This window comes from Mustelus asterias, chromosome 5 (assembly GCF_964213995.1).
Source record: "Mustelus asterias chromosome 5, sMusAst1.hap1.1, whole genome shotgun sequence".
In the NCBI taxonomy this organism is placed as follows: Eukaryota; Metazoa; Chordata; class Chondrichthyes; order Carcharhiniformes; family Triakidae; genus Mustelus; species Mustelus asterias.
Window position 1 is genome coordinate 121,864,465 of NC_135805.1, and position 23,015 is coordinate 121,887,479.

General features: G+C 42.5%; 1 protein-coding gene and 1 non-coding gene across 8 annotated transcripts in view; one reads left to right on the plus strand and one right to left on the minus strand.

The window, feature by feature from the left end:
- Nucleotides 1–23,015, minus strand: part of gclc (glutamate-cysteine ligase, catalytic subunit) — an 83,169-nt gene that overhangs the window by 55,265 nt on the left and 4,889 nt on the right. For all 7 annotated transcript variants that reach the window (XM_078213246.1, XM_078213250.1, XM_078213247.1 and 4 more), the window contains exons 3-4: nt 5,008–5,120; nt 4,174–4,356 (exon numbers count right to left, since the gene is read on the minus strand). In XM_078213246.1, the coding sequence (XP_078069372.1) occupies nt 4,174–4,356; nt 5,008–5,120 (296 nt within the window). The remainder of the gene's footprint in view (nt 1–4,173; nt 4,357–5,007; nt 5,121–23,015) is intronic.
- LOC144494515 (U2 spliceosomal RNA) lies at nt 8,461–8,659 on the plus strand. Its single transcript, XR_013498085.1, has one exon. It is a non-coding gene; the product is annotated as a U2 spliceosomal RNA (small nuclear RNA).

Below are 23,015 nucleotides of genomic sequence, written 5' to 3' on the forward strand. Positions count from 1 at the left end.
ACTGAAACAACTATATGATTACATCAACAAGTTCCATCCCACCATCAGACTCACCATGGACTACTCTCCAGAATCGGTTGCATTCTTGGACACACGCATCTCCATCAAGGACGGTCACCTCAGCACCTCACTGTACCGCAAGCCCACGGATAACCTCACAATGCTCCACTTCTCCAACTTCCACCCTAAACACGTTAAAGAAGCCATCCCCTATGGACAAGCCCTCCGTAGACACAGGATCTGCTCCGATGAGGAGGATCGCAACAGACACCTCCAGACGCTGAAAGATGACCTCATAAGAACAGGATATGGTGCTCGACTCATCGATCGACAGTTCGACGCGCCACAGCGAAAAATCGCACCAACCTCCTCAGAAGACACAGGACACGGCGGACAGAGTACCCCTCGTCGTCCAGTACTTCCCTGGAGCGGAGAAGCTACGACATCTTCTCCGGAGCCTTCAACATGTCATTGATGAAGACGAACATCTCGCCAAGGCCATCCCCACTTCTTGCCTTCAAACAACCGCACAACCTCAAACAGACCATTGTCCGCAGCAAACTACCCAGCCTTCAGGAGAACAGTGACCACGACACCACACAACCCTGCCACAGCAACTTCTGCAAAATGTGCCAGATCACCGACACGGATGCCATCATCTCACACGAGAACACCATCCACCAGGTACACGGTACATACTCTTGCAACTCTGCCAATGTTGTCTACCTGATACGCTGCAGGAAAGGATGTCCTGAGGCATGGTACATTGGGAGACCATGCAGACACTACGACAGCGGATGAATGAACACCGCTCAACAATCACCAGGCAAGAGTGTTCTATGCCTGTTGGGAAACACTTCAACGGTCACGGGCATTCAGCCTCTGATCTTCGGGTAAGCGTTCTCCAAGGCGGCCTTCACAACACAGGACAGCGCAGAGTCGCTGAGCGGAGACTGATAGCCAAGTTCCTCACATGAGGACAGCCTCAACCGGGATCTTGGGTTCATGACACACTATCCGTAACACCCACGACTTGCCTGGGCTTGCAAAATCTCACTAACTGTCCTGTCTGGAGACAATACACTTCTCTTTAACCTGTACTTAACCCTCTCTCCACTCACATTGTCTGTACCTTTAAGACTTGATTACCTGTAAAGACTCGCATTCCAACCATTATTTTGTAAATTGAATGTGTGTCTTTATATGTCCTGTTTGTGAACAGAACTCCCACTCACCTGACGAAGGAGCAAAAGGCTCCGAAAGCGAGTGGCTTTTGCTACCAAATAAACCTGTTGGACTTTAACCTGGTGTTGTGAGACTTCTTACATTGAAACGTAGGAGTAGGAGCTGGCCATTTGGCCCTTTGAGCCTGCTCTGCCATTCAATATGATCATGGCTGATTCTCTCTCTCTCTCTCTCAATGCCTTCCTCCGAGACACTCCCATACCCATGAACCTTTAGAGTATTGAAATCTGACTTCCTTCTTAAATATATTCACTGATTTGGCTTCCCAGCCTTCTGTGGTAGATAATTCTACAGGTTCACCACCCTCAGGTGAAGATATTTTTCCTCATCTCAGCCCTAAATGGTTTAATCCACACCCTGAGACTATGATCCTTGGTTCTATACTCACCAAAGTGAATAACATCCCTGCATCCAGTTTGCCTAGGCCTGTCAGATTTTTATAAGTTTCAATTAGGTCCCTTCTTATTCTTCTAAAGGCCCAGTCAACCCAATCTCTCCTCACGCGAAAATCCTGACATTCCAGGAATCAGTGTGAACCTTCACTGCACTCGATGGCAAATATATTTGCTGCACTCCCTGAGAAACCACCTTCCCCAACAGTATTCAAAATGGAAAACCTATTAGAAGGGGAGATGGGCCCAGGGGACTCCTACACTAGCGTATTTACCCTGTCTGGGGGGGGGTCACCCATTCCCTTTCTACCTGCGCACTGTTCACCTGCAGTGTGACCACTTCACTATGTGCTATCCACAGAGACCTGGGGCGGAATTCTCCCAAAAAGATTCTGTGTCGAATTCGCGTGAAAACTGGAGTAAATCACACTTTTTTCAGCATAGCACTGAGCGGGCCACTGCACATGCATCCGCGGTGGTCCTGCACTGCCGGCCTCCCGATCGCTGGGCAACCCAGTGACCCCCGCAACGCCAGCTGTCCACCCACGGCCCGATCACTGCGCCCCCCACACCCCCAACCCAATGCATGTCCAGCCCAGCCTCGACTCCCTCCTGCAGCCCCAATCTCCTACTCTCCATCGCTTGCAGTCCCGACACCCCACCTCCATGGCCGCCAGAAATCCAGTGCTGGGAAATGCTAGCAGGCCAGGATGCTCAGCGCGGATTCCGCGCATCGGGCGCTGCTGGAATCTTCTGGTCCACTGCGCTAATTTTTTTAGTGCAGCAGGATGAGAGAATTCCACCCCCCCGCCCCCCCCCCCCCTGCAGAAGCTCCAAAGTAAGCATCAATATCTGACAAAAATACATGCAACCTTTATCCTCTCTCCCCGCCCCCCCCAAAGAACAGAAACCTATGAATACAAGAGAGGAAATTATAGAGCATAAACCCACCTAGTTACATTTTTGCACAATTACTGGAGACACTTTGCTCATACTGAAAAAAATCCACTTAAGTGAGCCTTTTCTTTCTCAAAACCAAACATGTATTTTTCAATGCCCTATACCTGGACAATGATTGCAGTTCTGCAGTATGAACCATACTCAACACATTGCCCATTATTAATTTCATTAACTTCTGAAGGTCATAGAATAAACACCAGATCTTACCACAGGCTATAAGCTAACAAAGATTTAATAATAGGCAAGTACACAGTAGCAAAGTCAAACTGCAGAGTTTCAGTCATACACAGAACACTATTGAAATGCAATAATCAAAGTCACAGCTTTAATTGAACCTGATTTTAACCCAAAAACGTTCCAACAAAGAAACAAAATGCACCATATATAATCCTCAGAGCAGTAGTTATACTGCTCAAATTCCTTTCATCTGATGCCAAGTATTATCGTCTGCCATAAATACCCCCCCATCCCCAGGAAGGTTAAACTTCCAATGGGATGATTTCCGCTGCCCTGGATCCTCCTCGAAAGTCTCCAACATGGAGCTCAGTGTCAGAGACTTGGGCCAGATACTCAGGACTTACTTGCATATTTAACATGGAAATGTTATACTGGTTAAAATCTGACACAACTCAGGTAATTAGCCAGCATAACTGAACTGAGCGTTACAAATGACACCATCCTCCTCCCCACCAAATCAACCCCCTGATCCAACTCAGCTATGCCTCCCCCACCCCCAACTCAACTACCCGCTAACCAACTCACTCACTGAAAGATTCGAGACCTTTAAAAGCTTACCTGAATACAGCGGTTACTTTTGTGAAAAAAAGGCATATTTGGTCTTTCCTTGCACTCGAAAGGTCTTCTGCTGACCCATCAATTCTTCAGCTGGGATTGGAAGTACCAGCTGAAAAAAAATTACAAATGGTCGCAGAAATCTGAGGGCACCGTCAGTGCACACAGCATCAACGCTGACCGCAAGGTCTGGACCATTACCTATGCTTCTCTCTCCACAGATGCTGTCAAACCTGCTGAGCATTTCCAGCATTTTCTGCTTTATTGGCTGCATAACAGTACTTTGGCATATTTTATTAAATTAAAAGCTGCTAGATAAATACAAGTGATTATAATAATGACAAAATGATCAACAAGGCAACATCTCTACACAGAAGAAATATCAAATGTGTACAGCTCGTGATTCCCCCCATTGGTGACTGCAATTTATTCCTAGCAGTAGAACAACTATGTACTGTTGTGCAACTATTTAGAGAGAAATGCATTTATTGTATTCTCGAATGGACAACCAAACTTTACACATTTTATACAAGTAACCTGAAATCAAACATCTTAAAACATTAGGTTTCATATTCAATTTAACCTACTTAATTATTGTACATATACAAACAAAACACATACTTCCAATATATTTGTTAATCTGAGTAACCTTACAGGTTTTCCTTGAAAATACTTCCTATACCCAATAAAACTCCTGACCCATATGTTTCACTATCAAAAACAACACTAACAGCCCTCTGTGCTTTTATGTTTATTCTGCATTTCAGTGAAAGAACTCATTTACCTGGGGAAAGCAGTGATGGTGCAGATGGTCTCATTCACTTTCAGTAAGGAAAACACTTCCTGTCGGCGTAACTTCATGTTTGCTTCTACAGTGTTGAAATCTGCCATCGTTCCTCCATATGGTTGCCCCGGAGTGCCTTCAATCATATAGCTGCCATATTCAGGTCTCCAAAGAGTGGGATGGCTTTGGACAAAACATCAAGTTTAAATGAATGTTTCTTGCATTATAGAGTCTTAGCTCCACTAACCACCTCCCCCCCCGCAAACAAAATGTAATAGCTTGCTCATATGCAATGTCTATGAAGAATAGCTACTTGGATGAAGAATTCAAGTGAACAAACCCTGCCATTACCTACCACCTTCAAAAGAGAAGTGTGGTATAAAGAGGATACTTTATCAGCGAGTAAAGTAGGTCAGTTCATATTGATCAGCTGCCTTAATTAGAAAGTTGGGTTTTGTTCACCAATGTCCCAAGTAATCGTCATAACATTATGTTTAAACATAAATAATTTACTGCTCCTGAAAAAAATGGTTTCTAATTATCTGACTAAAATTGTTGACTCCCTTAATAAGTTAATGAATCTTAACAGGTTAATCCATGACAGAAGGCTGTTACAATCAAGCCGAACCTTATTCTTACCCATTGAAATACATGCATATCCAGTAGAAGTCACCATATAGATAAGAGAACCATGGATGATTTTTCCTTCCTTAGCCCTGGCGTGTACAACTAACGGCATCATGCCCACTGCACGCGCTGAGAAAATTGGGGCCTATAAAAATTAGAGATTCCACTTCTTAAATGTTTCAATTTACAAACAAGATATCTACTTACTTGGGATTTGTCTTTTCACCCTGGTTTTGAAGCTCGTGAAGAATCTCTTCTCCACGCAGCAGCACCTGAACTCTCTGATATTCATGATCAAATGACAGCAACATATATTCAACCTAGTGGACAAAGAATTAAATAAATACATTAGCGCAAGCGCTACAGTCAACATATAATCCTAATAAAAAGCTTGATCAAATTGTCGAAATGTGCAGCAAATATTTTCTTTGTCAACAGAAAACGGAAATAAATATCTCTTCAGAAATATTGTGCCGAGTGCTTACAATTGCAATGTCAATCAGTTGACATTCAATCATTAACCCACAATGCTTCATCACCTTGTTTACACTAACGGAACAACGTCCCAGGTCTGCCACGGCTTATCAAATCTAGGGAAAATACTTTGATTTATTTGCACTATCCCAGTGAAAGAATTCAAACTTTTGGAATAGCTCCTAAACTAGTTGACAATTGCGGCCCTATTAAATTGAATAGGACTGTCTGGGATAAAGCCAATTCCTTAATGCTCCACAAATGATAAATGGAGGTATGTACACCAAATTACTCATCTTCAAGTCAAATAACTCCAAGGAAACTGATCACCTACTGCACCATCTCAATTGTCAGAGGAATGACATATTCCTAAGGAAGCAAAGACTTCAAGGTGGCTCAGTAGTACCAGTATTGAAACACTGACCAAGTTCTAAATGATGCAGATGAAAACGTACACCTGGTCAAATGGTGAAAGAACCAATACAAGGAAGTAAGCTGCAGGACCTTATTACCATCCAATCATAGACACGTCTGTACATGATAACATTGGCAGAATGGACCACCCAGAGTCCTCATCTCCACTGTGAGGACATCCTCCATTTTATAATGTGGCAACACCGCCATGCTAAATAGGATCTCGAAGCCCAAAACTACACATTCCAAGTGACACTATGTGTCATCAGTAGCAATTAAATACCAGTATAATCACGAACCTCATAGGCCAGTACATCCTCCAGTCTGATCAATCATGATTCAACAGTGAGTGCAGAAAGATATTTGCCTTACTGGAACCCCTGGTCTCAGTCATCCCTCCACCACCAGCACAATGTAGATACACCATTTACATCTCAAAGGTTACTTCGATAGTATCTCACTCTCCTGCAATTTCTAATACCATGTGCCATAGCTAATACACAAGTCTACCTGCATGCTAAATCTCAAAGCTCAGTAGCCCTATCACATCCAGACAAGAATGGTGATGGACAAGCAGGCAACCCAGTCGTAGTGCATCGCAGCACGAGTGCAAGAGGCAAAGCTTAAATGTTTGCAAACATCTTCAACCAAAAATGCCAAGCGAATGATCCATCTGTCTCCTTCTGGAGATTCCTGACATTGGTTACTACTGTCCAGCCAATTTGTTCGCTCCATATGGCATCAAGAAACAGGATTGCATCAGACACAAACAGTTAACCTGACAACATCCACCCGAACTGAAAATCTGAAACAACATTTACTGTTTCCTTTGTTTTATGGTTAGCTTCATTAGTTGTCTGTTTGTCTCCAAAAGAGGATACTTTAGGCAGGCTTTTGTTTGATGATTCACACTTTTCATTAGTAAAAGCATTTGATTAATTGAGCTACAAAAAAATATTGAGAATAGAAGTCTTTGCTCATAAATTAAAGGCTGACAGCATAAATGCATTCAAGGGAAAGCTGGATAAACAGAAGGGAGAAAGGAATAGATAGAGCCCTTGTAATTATGGTGTTGAAATAATTGATGTTTGAACAACACCACTCTTGAAGACACGGCAAAATGATAAGAGTTAGATTAACTATGGTAAAAGGAGGATTGTGTATAGCATAGACAAGCATGGACCTGTTGGCCCAAATGGCCTTTTACTGAGTTGTTAAACTGTACTGATACTGCTTTAAATTGAATTATCAGTAGAAAGCTTCCCCATGAGGAACACTGCCCTGGTATATCCTATCTAGATTATAAATTTAATTTGGCCAATTGTCACTCCTTCAGCCTTGGTCAAATCATCAGTAAAGTGATGGAGGATTCATCGCTACTGCCATTATGCAGCAGTCATTCATCAGATTGCTGCCAGATGTGCAGTTCAGGTGCCAACAAAATCTCAACTCCAGGTCTCATCACAACCTTGATCCACTTTTGAACAACATAAGAGCTGAATGCCTAAGGACTGGTGAGTGTTAACTGTCCATGGCAATCAAGACAGCATTTAATCAAATAAGGCTATAATGAGTCTATGGTGGCAAGTCAAAAGAAAAACCCTTTAATAAATCAATCATACTGACAAAGGAATGTAACTGCAGTTGTTGCAGGTCAGTAATGGCCCAATATAAATCACTGTACGAGTTTAAGGAAATGGACGACCCAATCATCCTCAGTGATCTTCTATCGGCCATAACTTCAGGAGTAGGCTGTTCATTGACAATTTCAGAATTCCCCCAAAATTCAGCAGCAAATGCCACTTTGAAACAGGACCTGGATAACAGACATTTGGGAGTACTAGTGGCAGCTAATATTCGGGTAAGCGTTCTCCAAGGCGGCCTTCGCGACACACGACAGCGCAGAGTCGCTGAGCAGAAACTGATAGCCAAGTTCCGCACACACAAGGACGGCCTCAACCGGGATATTGGGTTCATGTCACACTATTTGTAACTCCCACAGTTGCGTGGACCTGCAGAGTTTCACTGGCTGTCTTGTCTGGAGACAATACACATCTTTTTAGCCTGTCTTGATGCTCTCTCCACTCCCATTGTTTTGTTTCTTAAAGACTGGATTAGTTGTAAGTATTCGCATTCCAACCATTATTCATGTAAATTGAGTCTGTGTCTTTATAAGTTCTGTTTGTGAACAGAATTCCCACTCACCTGAAGAAGGGGCTTAGAGCCTCGAAAGCTTGTGTGGCTTTTGCTACCAAATAAACCTGTTGGACTTTAACCTGGTGTTGTTAAACTTCTTACAGCTAATATTAGCACACATATGCAAGTGCTGTTAATATAAAGGATCATCAAGACAAAAATCCATCCAAATCCTTGACATGCCACCACCAAAACAACGATCAACTACATCCTGGAATCATCACTCATCCAGTTCAGGAACCGATCAACACTATAGTTACAAGGGCAGGAAAGTAGCCGAATACTGAGTAACTTCCCTTCTGATCCCTCCACTACTGACAACGCTCAAGCATAAAGGGAATTATTTACTACTTGTCTGCTTCAGTGCACCTACACTGAAGCTCAATTTGCCTTACTGGAACTCCTGGTCTCAACAGTCATCCCTCCACCACCAGCACAATGTAGATACACCATTTACATGACAAAGGTTACTTCGATAGTATCTCACTCTCCTGCAATTTCTAATACCTACAATGCTGTGGGAATACCAGCTCCACTAAGTTAGCTTCCCAGTGTCGCATACATCCTGACTAACATCATGCTTCTCGGCCTTTTGGCTAAGATCAAGTGTAGTATCAACATGCTGTGCTTGGTTCAAGTCATTAGGTTACATTTTAGCTTCATTTGAAGCAAATTTTAAAAGCGGCATCTCGGCCTTTTGGCTAAGATGCAAATGAGATCAAGCTTTGGAGGAGGAGCTATGCCTACTCCAATCAGCTTGGATCATGTAGATCAAGCCCAAGACAGGAGGTGAGAGCCCTGTCTTGTCAGCTTGGATCGGGAATGTTTCAACTTGTTGAGACTCTGAATTGTACTTGATTTTAATTGAACTGGAATAAACACACAAAAAAACACATCATGCTCTTCTTTGATCATTACTGTCAGGATCCCAAAGACCCTGCCTAACACCACAGCACAAAGAAAATGCAACAGGTCAAACAAAGTCCAGTACCATCTCCTCAGGGCAAGTGGATAAAATGAGTCTTCATCAGCATTGTGCACATCCCAAGAATAAAAAAATGTTCTCTTTCACGAGAAACTAAAAACTTCCAAGTGGTATAAGTGACAAGAACAAAGGCAGCTTTCAACAGGAAATGAAATACAAATAACAAATTACGTAAACCAATTAAACTTAAATTACAGTTTACTATTTGTTTGATTTGAAAACCCAAGCATTTGAGTACACACATTACAAGAATATATTTTAATTATAAGACTTTGGATTGACAGATCAGTTTTCAAATGTTTTAAATGACAATGGCAGTGAAATGGAAAAGCATAATTGTATTGCTCTGCTTAATTTCATACACTTGCTAGAATTCCAGAGTGATATTAGTGTGTGGCCAATACCACTAAACCACATCAGTAACAGAATATTGTAGATGAATACTGAAAAGTGACCAATCTTAGAATTAGAAAAGAAATATAAAATGTGAGTTCGCCCAGTAGAAAACTGAAGCAATTAAAATTGCCACTTTTTTTTGATACATAATGCCTTGGTTTCTAAATGAAGTCCCTAAATTAGCACTGAAGTATCAGAGTGTTATTTATAATGGAGGGCTGATGCATCAGAAATGAGAATCCGCAGCTTAACATTGGATTCTGGGCCTCAGGAAGAGAATCGAGGAACTTGAAACGGTCACCTGCATCCATTTTTAATTGTTCACACTGCCACCATCCCACCAAATGTCTCTTGGAAGAATATCTCCAAGTAACACAAATATTTACCTAGTTATCATTTCATTCAAATTGTGCCAGTTAGTTTTCAATCCAGCAAACTAAAAGATACCAAATGAGAAGATCTGAATGCTCAAGCTAAGTTTCAAAACAGTGAATGTGTTATATTCAAGTTGTTCAAGAATTCCCAAGTTGTTTTTTCCTATGAGACGACTCGCACAATACAAGCTTAATTTTATTTTCATGAGCATTCATTTATATGTCAGGAAGAATTTTTTTTTTAAACTGCGTGGTCATCCCCATTTGTGGTCAGTTGGATAAACTGTGTTACAAAAATGTTGTAAAATGTTTTGGAATTGTCTCATGAATTTCATGTAAAGCGAAGGACAGAAGGGGGTCGTGTGAGCTGTTCTGCATTCTGTCCACCAACAAGCTTGGGTGGCTTGGTTGTCAAAAGCGAGGAGGGCAGGTGTTTTCTAAGGCGGCACAAGTTTTTCAGAACTAGGCGACATGGGGTGTCTCAGCACCAGGGGCCTGGGTAAAATACTCAGAGTCGGAGTAGACTTGTTGGGCCAAATGGCCTCCTCCTGCACTGTGGCAAACAATAACCTGGGCAGCTGTGCTGACTGTAGATAGTGTTAGTCTTCAAATCTCACAGGGAGATGTTAGAAAAGTCAAGTTTTTAAAACTGTTCTACTTCAAACTACCTACTTAATTCCAGGATAGGTTGAAGTTGGGGTTCTAGAGGATAGTTAATTAGCACTTCACTCTGAATACAAGGACCATACGATTCTCATTGCCATGAGATCGGCTTTGAAAGGGGAAGAGCTCAAAACAAACCAATGTAGGATCAGATTACAGGGTTTTTTCTCAAGGTCAGGAATGAGAGTGGCTGAAGGCAAAAAGTCTTACCACGACCTATGTAGTTATGATCTGAAATGCAAATACTTCTAGGCCGCTTCAAATAGGTGGAATTATTAACCTTCAAGTGGGCAGAGACAATTTTGCCTTTGTTTACCTTCTATTACTGTTAAGACTGTGGATCAACACATTCATATCAAATCACCAAATGACATCAGCATTTCACTATTCAATGCAGTTAGTACATGTAATATAGAAAGAAGTCCAAACTAACAACAGTACATGATCTTGCTGGTGTATGTACATGAAGTGAAGCATAGGACTATGGCAATGTTTTGCAAACTATTTTCCAATGTGATCCCATTTTAACTCACCGCCACCTTCGAGGGCAATTAAGGATCAGCAACAAAAACAGCCTTGCCAGCATTGCCCACATCCCATGAAAAAAAATTATTCTAAACAAAGGTGACCCCAGCATTCCACTTGAGACAGATCATATCACTGCACAGGTTTGCCATAGCTTTTAGTGTTGGTCAGTAAAAACAATGTCCTCCTTGCCAACTCATTGCTCCGAATCAGGAAAGAGTCAATAAGTAGTATCCTGAAGTTGCTGTCCAAGTTGTGTTACTCTGCCATTAGCATCACAAGACACATTCCGCTATTTGTTTTGCTGTTTAAGCAGTGAAGTTGCTACATTTGCGTAGTAGATACAAATTAAAGCCACTGTAGATAATTAGGATTAGTAATTACAAGTATAAACACCATTTATATTCTTTTAACACAAGTGTTCATGGCTGCCAATTAAGCTCTCAGGTCACTGACAATGAGGTAGAGATGCCAGTGCTGAACTGGTGTGGGCACAGTAAGTAGTCTGACAACACCAGGTTAAAGTCCAACAGGGTTTATTTGGAGTCAGGCACTTAGAGCGCTGCTCCTTCATCACCTGTGGAATAGAATCTGTAGGGGTTCTATGGTAAACAATGACCTGGGCAGCTGTACCCCTACAAAATAAAAAGGTTGCAGTCTTAAAAACAATACTAGAAGCTTTGCTGGTTAAACATAACTGGAGTGTATGAAGCCAAGTTTTGTTCAGATTTTGCTTTGACCAGCTCTGACAAAGGGTCATCTAGACTCAAAACGTTGGCTCTACTGTTGCTCCACAGATGCTGTCAGGCCTACTGAGATTTTCCAGCATTTTTTCAGATTATGGAAATAATCTATTGTTAGGCCAAGTTTTCTTTTCTTATTCAGATTTTACATTAACTACACGTCCAACAGTTTTTCACAGTATAAACACTTGCTAAAAAGTTTTTTGGTCAAATTTCTAAAAGAAAACACAGGTAACCCTGTGTTAGGGCGGCACGGTAGCACAGTGGTTAGCACTGCTGCCTCACAGCTCCGGGGACCTGGGTTCGATTCCCGGCTTGGGTCACTGTCTGTGTGGAGTTTGCACAAACTCCTCGTGTCTGCGTGGGTTTCCTCCGGGTGCTCCGGTTTCCTCCCACAGTCCAAAGATGTGCGGGTTAGGTTGATTGGCAAAGGTTAAAAAAAAATTGCCCCTTAGAGTTCTGAGATGCGGAGGTTAGAGGGATTAGCGGGTAAATATGTGGGGATAGGGCCTGGGTGGGATTTGGTCGGTGCAGACACAATGGGCCGAATGGCCTCCTTCTGCACTGTAGGGATTCTATGATTTAACCCAACTTGAAATGGTCAATTGCACAAAACATAGCAGCAATAGCCCTTTCATGGCCTAGAGGATTATATAGTTAAATGAAAAATCAGCTGCAGCAAATGGCTTCCGACAGGATCCCCAAGTGTATTAACATATAAATTCATTTGTCCAAAGGTGACAGCAAGTTTCTCAATGGCTCAGCAAATCTATCCTGTGAGCCAAACACACAAGGTGCATTGATTGAATCCCAAAACTGTGCTTGTAGAAAAGTGGCAGCTAATTTAGACAGGCAAGATCCTACAAAGAGCAATGAAATAAATGCCCAGATAAGTGACTTTGGTTTCACTGGTTGAGTATTGACCAGAGCATAATCTCTGCAGTACACCCCTCATTATCATGTTGGAGTCTCAGTCTGGATTTTGATCAAGTTTGCATAGAATTGAATCTACGACCTTGACTCTGAGGCAAGGCTGACACCTGAAGCAAAATGAAGATTTGGCATCCTGGGTTAGGGTTAAAGATTCCCATACCTCACTATCTTTATTAGAAATAGGCAGTGGGGGCAGATTCAGCTGTGGGTTCCCTTCCATCAATCCCCACCACCGCTCCCCCCTCCCCCCCCACCTATGTAAAAGAAAGCACATTGATGCCAGATTTTGATTCAAAATATTATTTAAAAGTTTCACACAAGGTAAAAAAAAATTGTATTTGCACACAAATCACAGAAAACTAAAATGCACGTCTAGCAAGCAATTGACAGCATATGTTACATTTGCCTTTATTACAAGGGATTTGCTCTGAGCACAAGGTCCTTCAAAAGCACCTTCCAAACCCTTCATTGGCACCTTCCAAACCAGTCACATCTGTCACCTAGAAGGACATGGGTAGCAGATACATAGGAACACCACCACTTTAAAGTTCCCCACCCAAGATGCACACCATCCTGGTTTTGAACAATATCACTGCTCTCATGTCAAAATCCTGGAACTCCCTTCATAGCAAACACTATTGCTGTATCTCCACAAGGATTGCAGCAGTAAAAGGAGGCGGCTCAAGACCACTTTGACATGGGTAATTAGGGATAATAAATTGCGGCCTTGCCAGTGACATTCATCCCATGAAAAGAAAGTAAGGAAATTTTACGACAGCGCACAAGCACAATTGCTGTCTCCTTACCCGAGAAAATATATACTTGCCATGGAGGGACTGCAATAAAGGTTTACTACACTGATTCTGGTGATGAGGGTATTGTGCTGTGAGGTGAGATTGAGTAGACCAGGTCAACATTCCCCTGTAATTGAGAATGAGGCGAGATCATATTGAAATATAAATTAAGGGGCTCAATAAAATAGTGGATGTCAAACCCTCTGGTCAGTCATTTAGGATTCAGATCAAGAGAAATTTCTTCATTCAAAGCATTGTGGCTGTTGGGTATTCTGTACACAAGAGTGGATGCTCTCTAGTGGACTATATTCAAGATGGAGATTGACAGATACTATGGGGATGCTGCAGAGGTAGGTGATGCAGGACTAAAATGTTGCTCAAATCTTTGTTTTTATGCTTACAAAGTATGTCCGGAGTATTAATAAACCTGTGCCTTACTTTTCTGGAATAACACTTCCACAAACATGTTGCATAATTAATGCAGCAATTTTCCATAAACGTGTTTGCAAGACCAATGCAATATGCAATTATAAAAGCAAAATCAAATGGATGACAGTAGAGATTACAGGCATGTGATAAACCCGACAGCAGAGTTTGTGGCATGTGATAAACCCCACTCCATCATTGTTTAGATTGGAGACTTAGATATCTACTCATAGGAAATGGGTGTCAAAGTTTGCAGATGATACCACAAGCAATATCATTTTTTTTAAAACCAAAGAACACTTCAGCAACAGGTTAAACAGTGACAGATGGAATTCAATGAGGTGACACATTTTGGTTAAAAATAGAAATTATGTTTTGAATAGAAGTAGGCTCAGTGCTGTGGAACAGCAAAGGGACTTTGGGTTATAGGTATACAGAGGGACTTTGAGTTTCATGAAGGCAGCAACTCAAGCTGATAGGGGTATAAAAAAAGCCAATAGGTTTCACCTCGAGATAAATAACCGATACAAAATGTTAAGACCCCAGCTGGAGCACTACAGTGCACCACAATACAATAAGGATATTAAGACTCGGGTACAATGGAGGCTTCGCTCGAATGAATGCCTAATTGGTACAGGCAAATACAAAAACATCATCCTGTATTTATACATTGCCATTAACATAGTAAAATGTTCCAAGGAACCACATGGACGTATTATGAAAATTGACACTGATTCACATTGGGGGAATGTCAGGACAGATGACAAAAACTTGGTCAAAGAGGTAGATTTTCAAAAACCTCAAGGTTGGAAGATGGAAATCTTTTGGGAGGGAATTTGAGGCCAGGGCCTCGGTTGCTGAAGGTACAGCCACCAGCTACAATGATTAAAACTGGGGATTTGCAAGAAGCCAGAATTGGAGGATCACAGATATCTTGGAGTTGTTTGGTTGGAAGAGTACACAGATAATAAAGGAGGTGAGACCAGAGGGATTTGAAAAGAAGGTTGAAAATTTTAAAATTGAGGTGTTGCCAGTGGAGAGTTAACATCAGTCAGAGGTCACCGAGATGACAAGACGAACAAAGGTCTGGTGCAAATCAGGATATGAGCATGGTCTCGAACAGCTATCAGGTAGAAGAATGGTTATTAATAGCTAGGGAACAGAGTCTGTTGTGGGGACTGAGGGCAACATCTTCAGTTTTCTCAACATGTAGTTGGGAAGAAATTTCTGCTCATTTAGTATTAGGTATTAGACAGATAATCTGACATTTAGAGACAGTGGGGGGATTGAGAGGGGGCAGTGCTGAGGTACAGCCAGGTGGCAGTGCACATATACAACCTGGCATTGTGCTTTCGGATTACATTGTTCAGGGCATACTGTAGATGAGAAATACAAGGCAACAAAGATAGATCCTGGAGTATTTCTGAACTAAGTGTGGGAGAGTAGGGGGAATAACCATGGCAGGTTTGTCCCTGACTATAATTAGGTAGACGAAAGCAAATAGATGAATTGAGTAAAATGCCACTCAATTGGATGGCAGAAGAGATACACGAAGGAGAACGGTGTGATTAAACCGTTTCAAGTGACACAAACTGATCAAAAAGGATTAGGAGGAATAGCTTCCCACCAGTTATGTGGGATGCTTCTTGTGATTTTGGTAAATAACATTTCATTACCATGACAAGAGCAGAAGGCTGACTGTAGGGATTTAAACATGAGATACTGGGAAAAGGTAGCCACCAGTTTGGGAGGGAACAACTGGATCAAGGATTTGAGGGGAAAGGGAGGAAGGAGATGAGACTGTAATTTGCAAGGACAAAGGATCAAGGATTGGCTGTTGAGGAGAGGGATGATAATATCAATTTGGTGAGAATAGGGCCAAAGTATCAGGTGGGGTGTGTCTCAGACAAGAGCAGTTTGTAAGGGAAAATGAGAGAGAAACTTGAGAAAGATGCAAGTTTGGACTAGGGTGGAAAAAACTTTGGAGCGATGGGCTGGGGAAAAAAGGGAGGGAAACAGCAGGATGATTGGAGACAAAAAAGTTGACGACCTTCACATGAAAGTGGAGGAAAAGGGTTTAAGATGGTGATGAAGAGAAGCAGGGTGTTATCTTTCCATTCAGGATAATTGGACAATTTTGGCAGAGGACAGCAGTGCTTTGTGGTTCAGCCAGATCTGGCTGAGTGGCTAAACCAGTTGTCTGTTCAAGTCTCTCCCATCTTTTCTCATCTAAAATCTATCATCGCAACCATCTTCCTCACAATTTGTCTAACTTCCCTCATCTACTCTATCAAACCCTTCATAATTTTAAAGACCTCTATTAGGTCACTCCTCAGCATTCTTTTTTCAAGAGAGAGATCCAGTCTGTCAATCCTTTCCTGAAACATATACCCATGCATTTAGCATATCATCCTTGTAAATCTTCTCTGCACCTTGTCCAGTGTCTACACAATCTTCCTTCGATAGCATCTTCCAAACCTATGACCACTTCCATCTAGAAGGACAAGGACATCACATACATGGGAACACCAACACCTGCAAGTTCCCCTCCAAGCCACTCATTGTATTGATTTGGAAATATATTGCTGTTCCTAATAAGGAGAAATTATTTCCAGTGAGTCAGTAACCGGAGGACACAACTTTAAGGTGATTGGTAAAAGAGCCAGTGGTGAAATATATAATGAGCTATCACCTGGATCGTACCAGCTGAAAAGGTAGTGAAATCACATTCAATATTAATGTTCAAAGGAGAATTAGAGCTATACTTCACAATGACAAATTTGCAGGACTATGCCCAATTATTTGAACAAAGTTGGCGCATGGGCCAAATGCCTTCTTTCTACACTGCAAGTCTCAAATTTGGACAATCTAAATTACTGTAACACATTTAGCATATTTCATAATTAACTCCAAGTGTGTGATGGCACACATTATATTTGTCCCTCTCAGTTTTTCAAGAATTTAGCTTACATTTTACTGAAATTAATGTTCAGTTTCAAATGCATCACTGACTGTGCAAGAAATGCTGGAGATCCTCATTTCCCACACAAATTACAGAACTATTCCTGTATAATAATAATCCATGGTTAACTACTTAATAACCAGCAAGTATGAAAAATTTAACCAACATTCAAATGAATTTTGATTTTTCTTCACACTTTTTGCACAGGAGTTCAAAGCAAAACAATTGGCAACTCCACTTTTTAAAAAGAAACAGTTTACAAGCATTGAAATGTGTTATCAGACCAAAGCAGCTGGACTATCCTGACACTAATTTGAAATGTTTTAATATCTTTTCCCTACATTAAATTTTACCCTCCAATGAGACAAGTTCTCTCAAGTTTACACTTAACTTTGCCAAATAATTTGCACCTCTCAAAATATTCAAGTTTGTCTTGGGTTATGCAATTTCCTAGATTAATCTAGAATTTTCATAGATTCCTTCAAGAAAGAGCACTACATTCCACCAGTTTAAGTTTTTTCTATATTTATTCACTAGCTTTTAATGATTTTTGAACGCTAAAACACTCTACTCACTCAGTTCCGAGCATTTAGAAGATCATAGAAATCATAGAATCAAAGAAACCCTACAGTACAGAAAGAGGCCATTCGGCCCATCAAGTCTGCACCAACCACAATCCCACCCAGGCCCTACCCCCTTATCCCTACACATTTACCCGCTAATCCCTCTAACCTACGCATCTCAGGACACTAAGGGGCAATTTTAGCATAGCCAATCAACCTAACCCGCACATCTTTGGACTGTGGGAGGAAACCGGATTCCGGCACCCGGAGGAAATCCACGCAGACACGGAGGAGAATGTGCAAACTCCACACAGACAGTGACCCAAGCCGGGAATCGAACCCAGGTCCCTGGAGCTGTGAAGCAGCAGTGCTAACCACTGTGCTACCGTGCCGCCCCATAATTTGATCAAGCTTGCTTTAGGTGCAAAATGGATGATCTTGTACTTTCCTACATTGATGGGGCGGCACGGTAGCACAGTGGTTAGCTCTGCTGGGGGGCGGCACGGTAGCACAGTGGTTAGCACTGCTGCTTCACAGCTCCAGGGTCCCGGGTTCGATTCCCGGCTCGGGTCACTGTCTGTGTGGAGTTTGCACATTCTCCTCGTGTCTGCGTGGGTTTCCTCCGGGTGCTCCGGTTTCCTCCCACAGTCCAAAGATGTGCGGGTTAGGTTGATTGGCCAGGTTAAAAATTGCCCCTTAGAGTTCTGAGATGCGTAGGTTAGCGGGATTAGCGGGTAAATATGTGGGGGTAGGGCCTGGGTGGGATTGTGGTCGGTGCAGACTCGATGGGCCGAATGGCCTCCTTCTGCACTGTAGGATTTCTATGATTTCTATGATTTCTATGAACTTCACCTGGCACAATTTTGCCCCACTTAATTTATCAATATCCCTTTGCAACTTCCTGCTTTCACTGACACCATGTATTTCTAACTTAATGTTATCAGCAGACATTAAATGCAAATGGATCAGATCAATTTTGTATTCTGCCTTCTGTTTGTCTAAGTTAATAATTGGATCATTGCTTCCCCTTTTAATTTCTTCAAACTTGCTAAATTGACAATCTCTTTATAACTGAATTGTTTCAAGTTCCAGAATTACCCTTGCCGCTCCCCTTTAAATTCCATCCAATGCATCAGTGTAAATTTGATTAATTTGAGCAAATACACAGTTGCAGAGAAACAGTTTAGAACTTTCACCATCTCCTCACGATGAATTGAAGACTGCAAAATTCAAAATTGTCCAAATGCTAATTTCACCTGCATTATTACTACTGCTGGAATATTAATCCTGTTGAGGCTTTTTTGCATGGTTTTCAAAATCTGTAGTGTAGTTACCTAACCGATCCCAAGAATAAGTCAATTTATCAGGAGTGATTCAAGATCATCCAAAACAAAGTCACATTCAAGTTACAGGAAGGTGCAACTGCTCCATATCCCTTTTGAATAAAAAACAGCTAGCGAGCCAATATTGAAGCATTGAGGTATAGAAGCCCATTATGCCCAACCACAGCTGCCTTTGTATTCCAAGCATGTACAGGTGTCAAAGTAGCATTTATAATACTTAAAGTCAAAGTATACTAATTTCAAGAATGACTTCTATTTGGTATGATTTGAATAATCTTTTGGTCCAAGGCACAAATATTTTCATGACTTGAGTGTAAAGACTAGCTATTCATTCCACAATATGTTTAGAACCTTTCAATTTTTACTAGTATATTGGGAGATATGGCCTAAATCAAACACCTAGTTGACTGATGTGCACACATCTTGTGTGTTCCAATTTGTATTTAACAAAAACATTTATAAATAAATAACACTGTTTGGATAAGCATACCTACTGAAAAAGGTAAAAAAACAATTTCAAATTTCAACACAATCATAGATAAAAACAATTAAAGTTTATAGAGAAGCACAACTTTCTCTCTTGACCACAACACAAGTTGACGGAAAATCAACTTGATCAATTAAAAAGCATCACCGTGGAAACAGTTTGAACGTTCAACATTTCTATTTGAGCTCAGAGTACACATGCACAGAGTACACAGAGTACACATTATTAAAGATGAGATCGCAGAGTACTTGGGAGTGCATGATAAAGTAGGACTGAGCCAGCACGGCTTTGTCAAGGGGAGGTCATGTCTGACAAATCTGTTAGAGTCCTTTGAGGAGGTAACAAGAAAATTAGATAACGTAGAACCAGAACCCGGCTTGGGTCACTGTCTGTGTGGAGTTTGCACATTCTCCTCGTGTCTGCGTGGGTTTCCTCCGGGTGCTCCGGTTTCCTCCCACAGTCCAAAGATGTGCGGTATAGGTTGATTGGCCATGCTAAAATTGCCCCTTAGTGTCCTGAGATGCGTAGGTTAGAGGGATTAGTGGGTAAAATATGTAGGGATATGGGGGTAGGGCCTGGGTGGGATTGTGGTTGGTGCAGACTCGATGGGCCGAATGGCCTCCTTCTGCACTGTAGGGTTTCTATGATTTCTCTGATTTCAGTGATTTATTTAGATTCCCAGAAGGCCTTTGACAAGGTGCCACATAGGAGACGGTTAAATAAGTTAAGTGCCTATGGTGTTACGGGTAAGATCCTAGCATGGATAGAGGATTGGCTGACTGGCAGAAGGCAGAGAATGGGGATAAAGAGTTTTTTTTTAAGGATGGCAGCTGGTACTAGTGGTGTGCCTTGGGTCAGTGCTGGGACCACAACTTTTCACAATATACATTAACGATTTGGAGGAAGGAACTGAAGGCACTGTTGCTAAGTTTGCAGATGATAAAGATATATAATGGGACAGGTAGTATCAAGGAAGCAGGGAGGCTACAGAAGGACTTGGACAGGTTAGCAGAGTGGGCAAAGAAGTGGCACATGGAATACAATGTGGAAAAGCGTGAGGTCATGCACTTTGGAAGGAGGAATGGAGGCATAGACTATTTTCTAAATGGGAAAATGTTTAGGAAGTCAGAAATACAAAGGGACTTGGGAGTCATTGTTCAAGATTCTCTTAAGGTTAACGTGTAGGTTCAGTCGGTAGTTAGGAAGGCAAATGCAATGTTCACATTCATGTCGAGAGAGCTAGAATACAAGAGCAGGGATGTACTTCTGAGGTTGTATAAGGCGCTGGTGAGACCCCATTTCGAGTATTGTGAGCAGTTTCGGACCCATATCTAAGGAACCCTTGGAAAGGGTCCAGGAGGTGGTTCACAAGAATGATCCCGGGAAAGAAGAGCTTGTCGCATGAGGAATGGTTGAGGATTCTGGGTCTGTACTCATTGGAGTTCAGAAGGATGAGGGGGGATTTTATTGAAACTTACAGGATACTGCGAGGCCTGGATAGAGTGGACGTGGAGAGGATGTTTCCACTAGTAGGAAAAACTAGAACCAGAGGGCACAATCTCAGGCTAAAGGGACGATCCTTTAAAACAGAGATGAGGAGGAATTTCTTCAGCCAAAGAGTGGTGAATCTGCGGAACTCTTTGCAACAAAAGGCTGTGGGAGGCCAGGTCATTGAGTGTCTTTAAGACAGGGATAGATAGGTTCTTGATTAAGGGGATCAGGGGTTATGGGGAAAAGGCAGGAGAATGGGGGATGAGAAAAATATCAGCCATGATTGAATGGCGGAGCAGACTCGATGGACCAGTTCTGCGCTTAATGTCTTATGGTCTCATGCACCAAAAAATCTGGCATCTTTCTAAATGATACAAGTAATTTTAAAACACACACTTTATTTTACTAAGTATTTAGAGAAGGCAATGGGGTGATTTAATTGGTGTGTATAAAATTCAGGGGCGTAGAGAGATTGGGTAGGAAGGACATAATTACTTTAGCAGAGATGTCAATAACCAGTGGCATAGATTTAAAGTGATTGGTGGAGTAGTAGTTTTTCACCCAAAGGATGGTGGGAGTCTGGAACTAACTGAATAGTAAGAAGTCTAACAACACCAGGTTAAAGTCCAACAGGTTTATTTGGTAGCAAATGCCACCAGCTTTCAGAGCGTGCTGCTCCTTCGTCAGGTGGAGTGGGAGATGTGCTCACAAACAGGGCATACAGAGACACAAACTCAACTTACAGAATAATGATTGGAATGCTAATCAATGCTAATACAGCTAATCAAGTCTTAAAAGGTACAGACAATGTGAGCGGAGAGAGCATTAAGCACAGGTGAAAGAGATGTGTATTGTCTCCAGACAGGGCAGTCAGTAAGATTTTGCAAGCCCAGGCAAGTCGTGGGGGTTACAGATAGTGTGACATGAACCCAAGATCCCGGTTGAGGCCGTCCTCACGTGTGCGGAACTTGGCTATCAGTTTCTGCTCAGCGACTCTGCGCTGTTGTGTATCATAAAGGCCGCCTTGGAGAACGCTTACCCAAACATCAGAGGCTGAATGCCCATGACCGCTGAAGTGCTCCCCAACAGGAAGAGAACAGTCTTGCCTGGTGATTGTCGAGCGGTGTTCATTCATCCGCTGTCGTAGCGTCTGCATGGTTTCCCCAAATGTACCATGCCTCGGGACATCCTTTTCTGCAGCATATCAGGTAGACAACGTTGGCCGAGTTGCAAGTGTATGTGCCGTGTACCTGGTGGATGGTGTTCTCACGTGAGATGATGGCATCTGTGTCGATGATCCGGCACGTCTTGCAGAGGTTGTTGTGGCAGGGTCGTGTGGGTGTCATGGTCACTGTTCTCCTGAAGGCTGGGTAGTTTGCTGCGGACAATGGTCTGTTTGAGGTTGTGCAGCTGTTTGAAGGCAAGAAGTGGGGGTGTGGGGATGTTCGTCTTCATCAGTGACATATTGAAGGCTCCGGAGAAGATGTCGTAGCTTCTCTGCTCCGGGGATGTACTGGACAACGAAGGGTACTCTGTCCGCCGTGTCCTGTGTTTGTCTTCTGAGGTGGTCGGTGCGGTTTTTCGTTGTGGTGCGCCGGATCTGTTGCTCGATGAGTCGAGCGCCATATCCTGTTCTTATGGAGGGCATCTTTCAGCGTCTGGAGGTGTCTGTTGCGATCCTCCTCATCGGAGCAGATCCTGTGTATACGGAGGACTTGTCCGTAGGGGATGGCTTCTTCAACGTGTTTAGGGTGGAAGCTAGAGAAGTGGAGCATCGTGAGGTTATCCGTGGGCTTGCGGTACAGTGAGGTGCCCGTCCTTGATGGAGATGCGTGTGTCCAAGAATGCAACCGATTCTGGAGAGTAGTCCATGGTGAGTCTGATGGTGGGATGGAACTTGTTGATGTCATCATATAGTTGTTTCAGTGATTGTTCACCATGAGTCCAAAGGAAGAAAATGTCATCGATGTATCTAGTGTATAGCATCGGTTGAAGGTCCTGTGCGGTGACGAGGTCTTGTTCGAACCTGTGCATGAAGATGTTGGCATATTGAGGTGCGAATTTGGTCCTCATGGCTGTTCCGTGTGTCTGGATGAAAAACTGGTTGTTGAAGGTGACGACATTGTGGTCCAGGATGAAGCAGATGAGTTGTAAAATTGCATCTGGAGACTGGCAGTTGTCAGCGTTGAGTACTGAGGCAGTTGCAGCAATGCCATCATCGTGGGGGATGCTGGTGTAGAGTGCCGAGACATCCATTGTGACGAGGAGTGCTCCTGGTTCAACTGCTCCATGTGTGCCGAGTTTCTGTAGGAAGTCTGTAGTGTCGCGACAAAAGCTGGGGGTTCTTTGTACAATGGGTCTTAGGATGCCCTCGACATAGCCAAAGAGGTTCTCTCACGGTCCCGTTGCCCGATACGATGGGACAGCCAGGTGTGTTTGCCTTGTG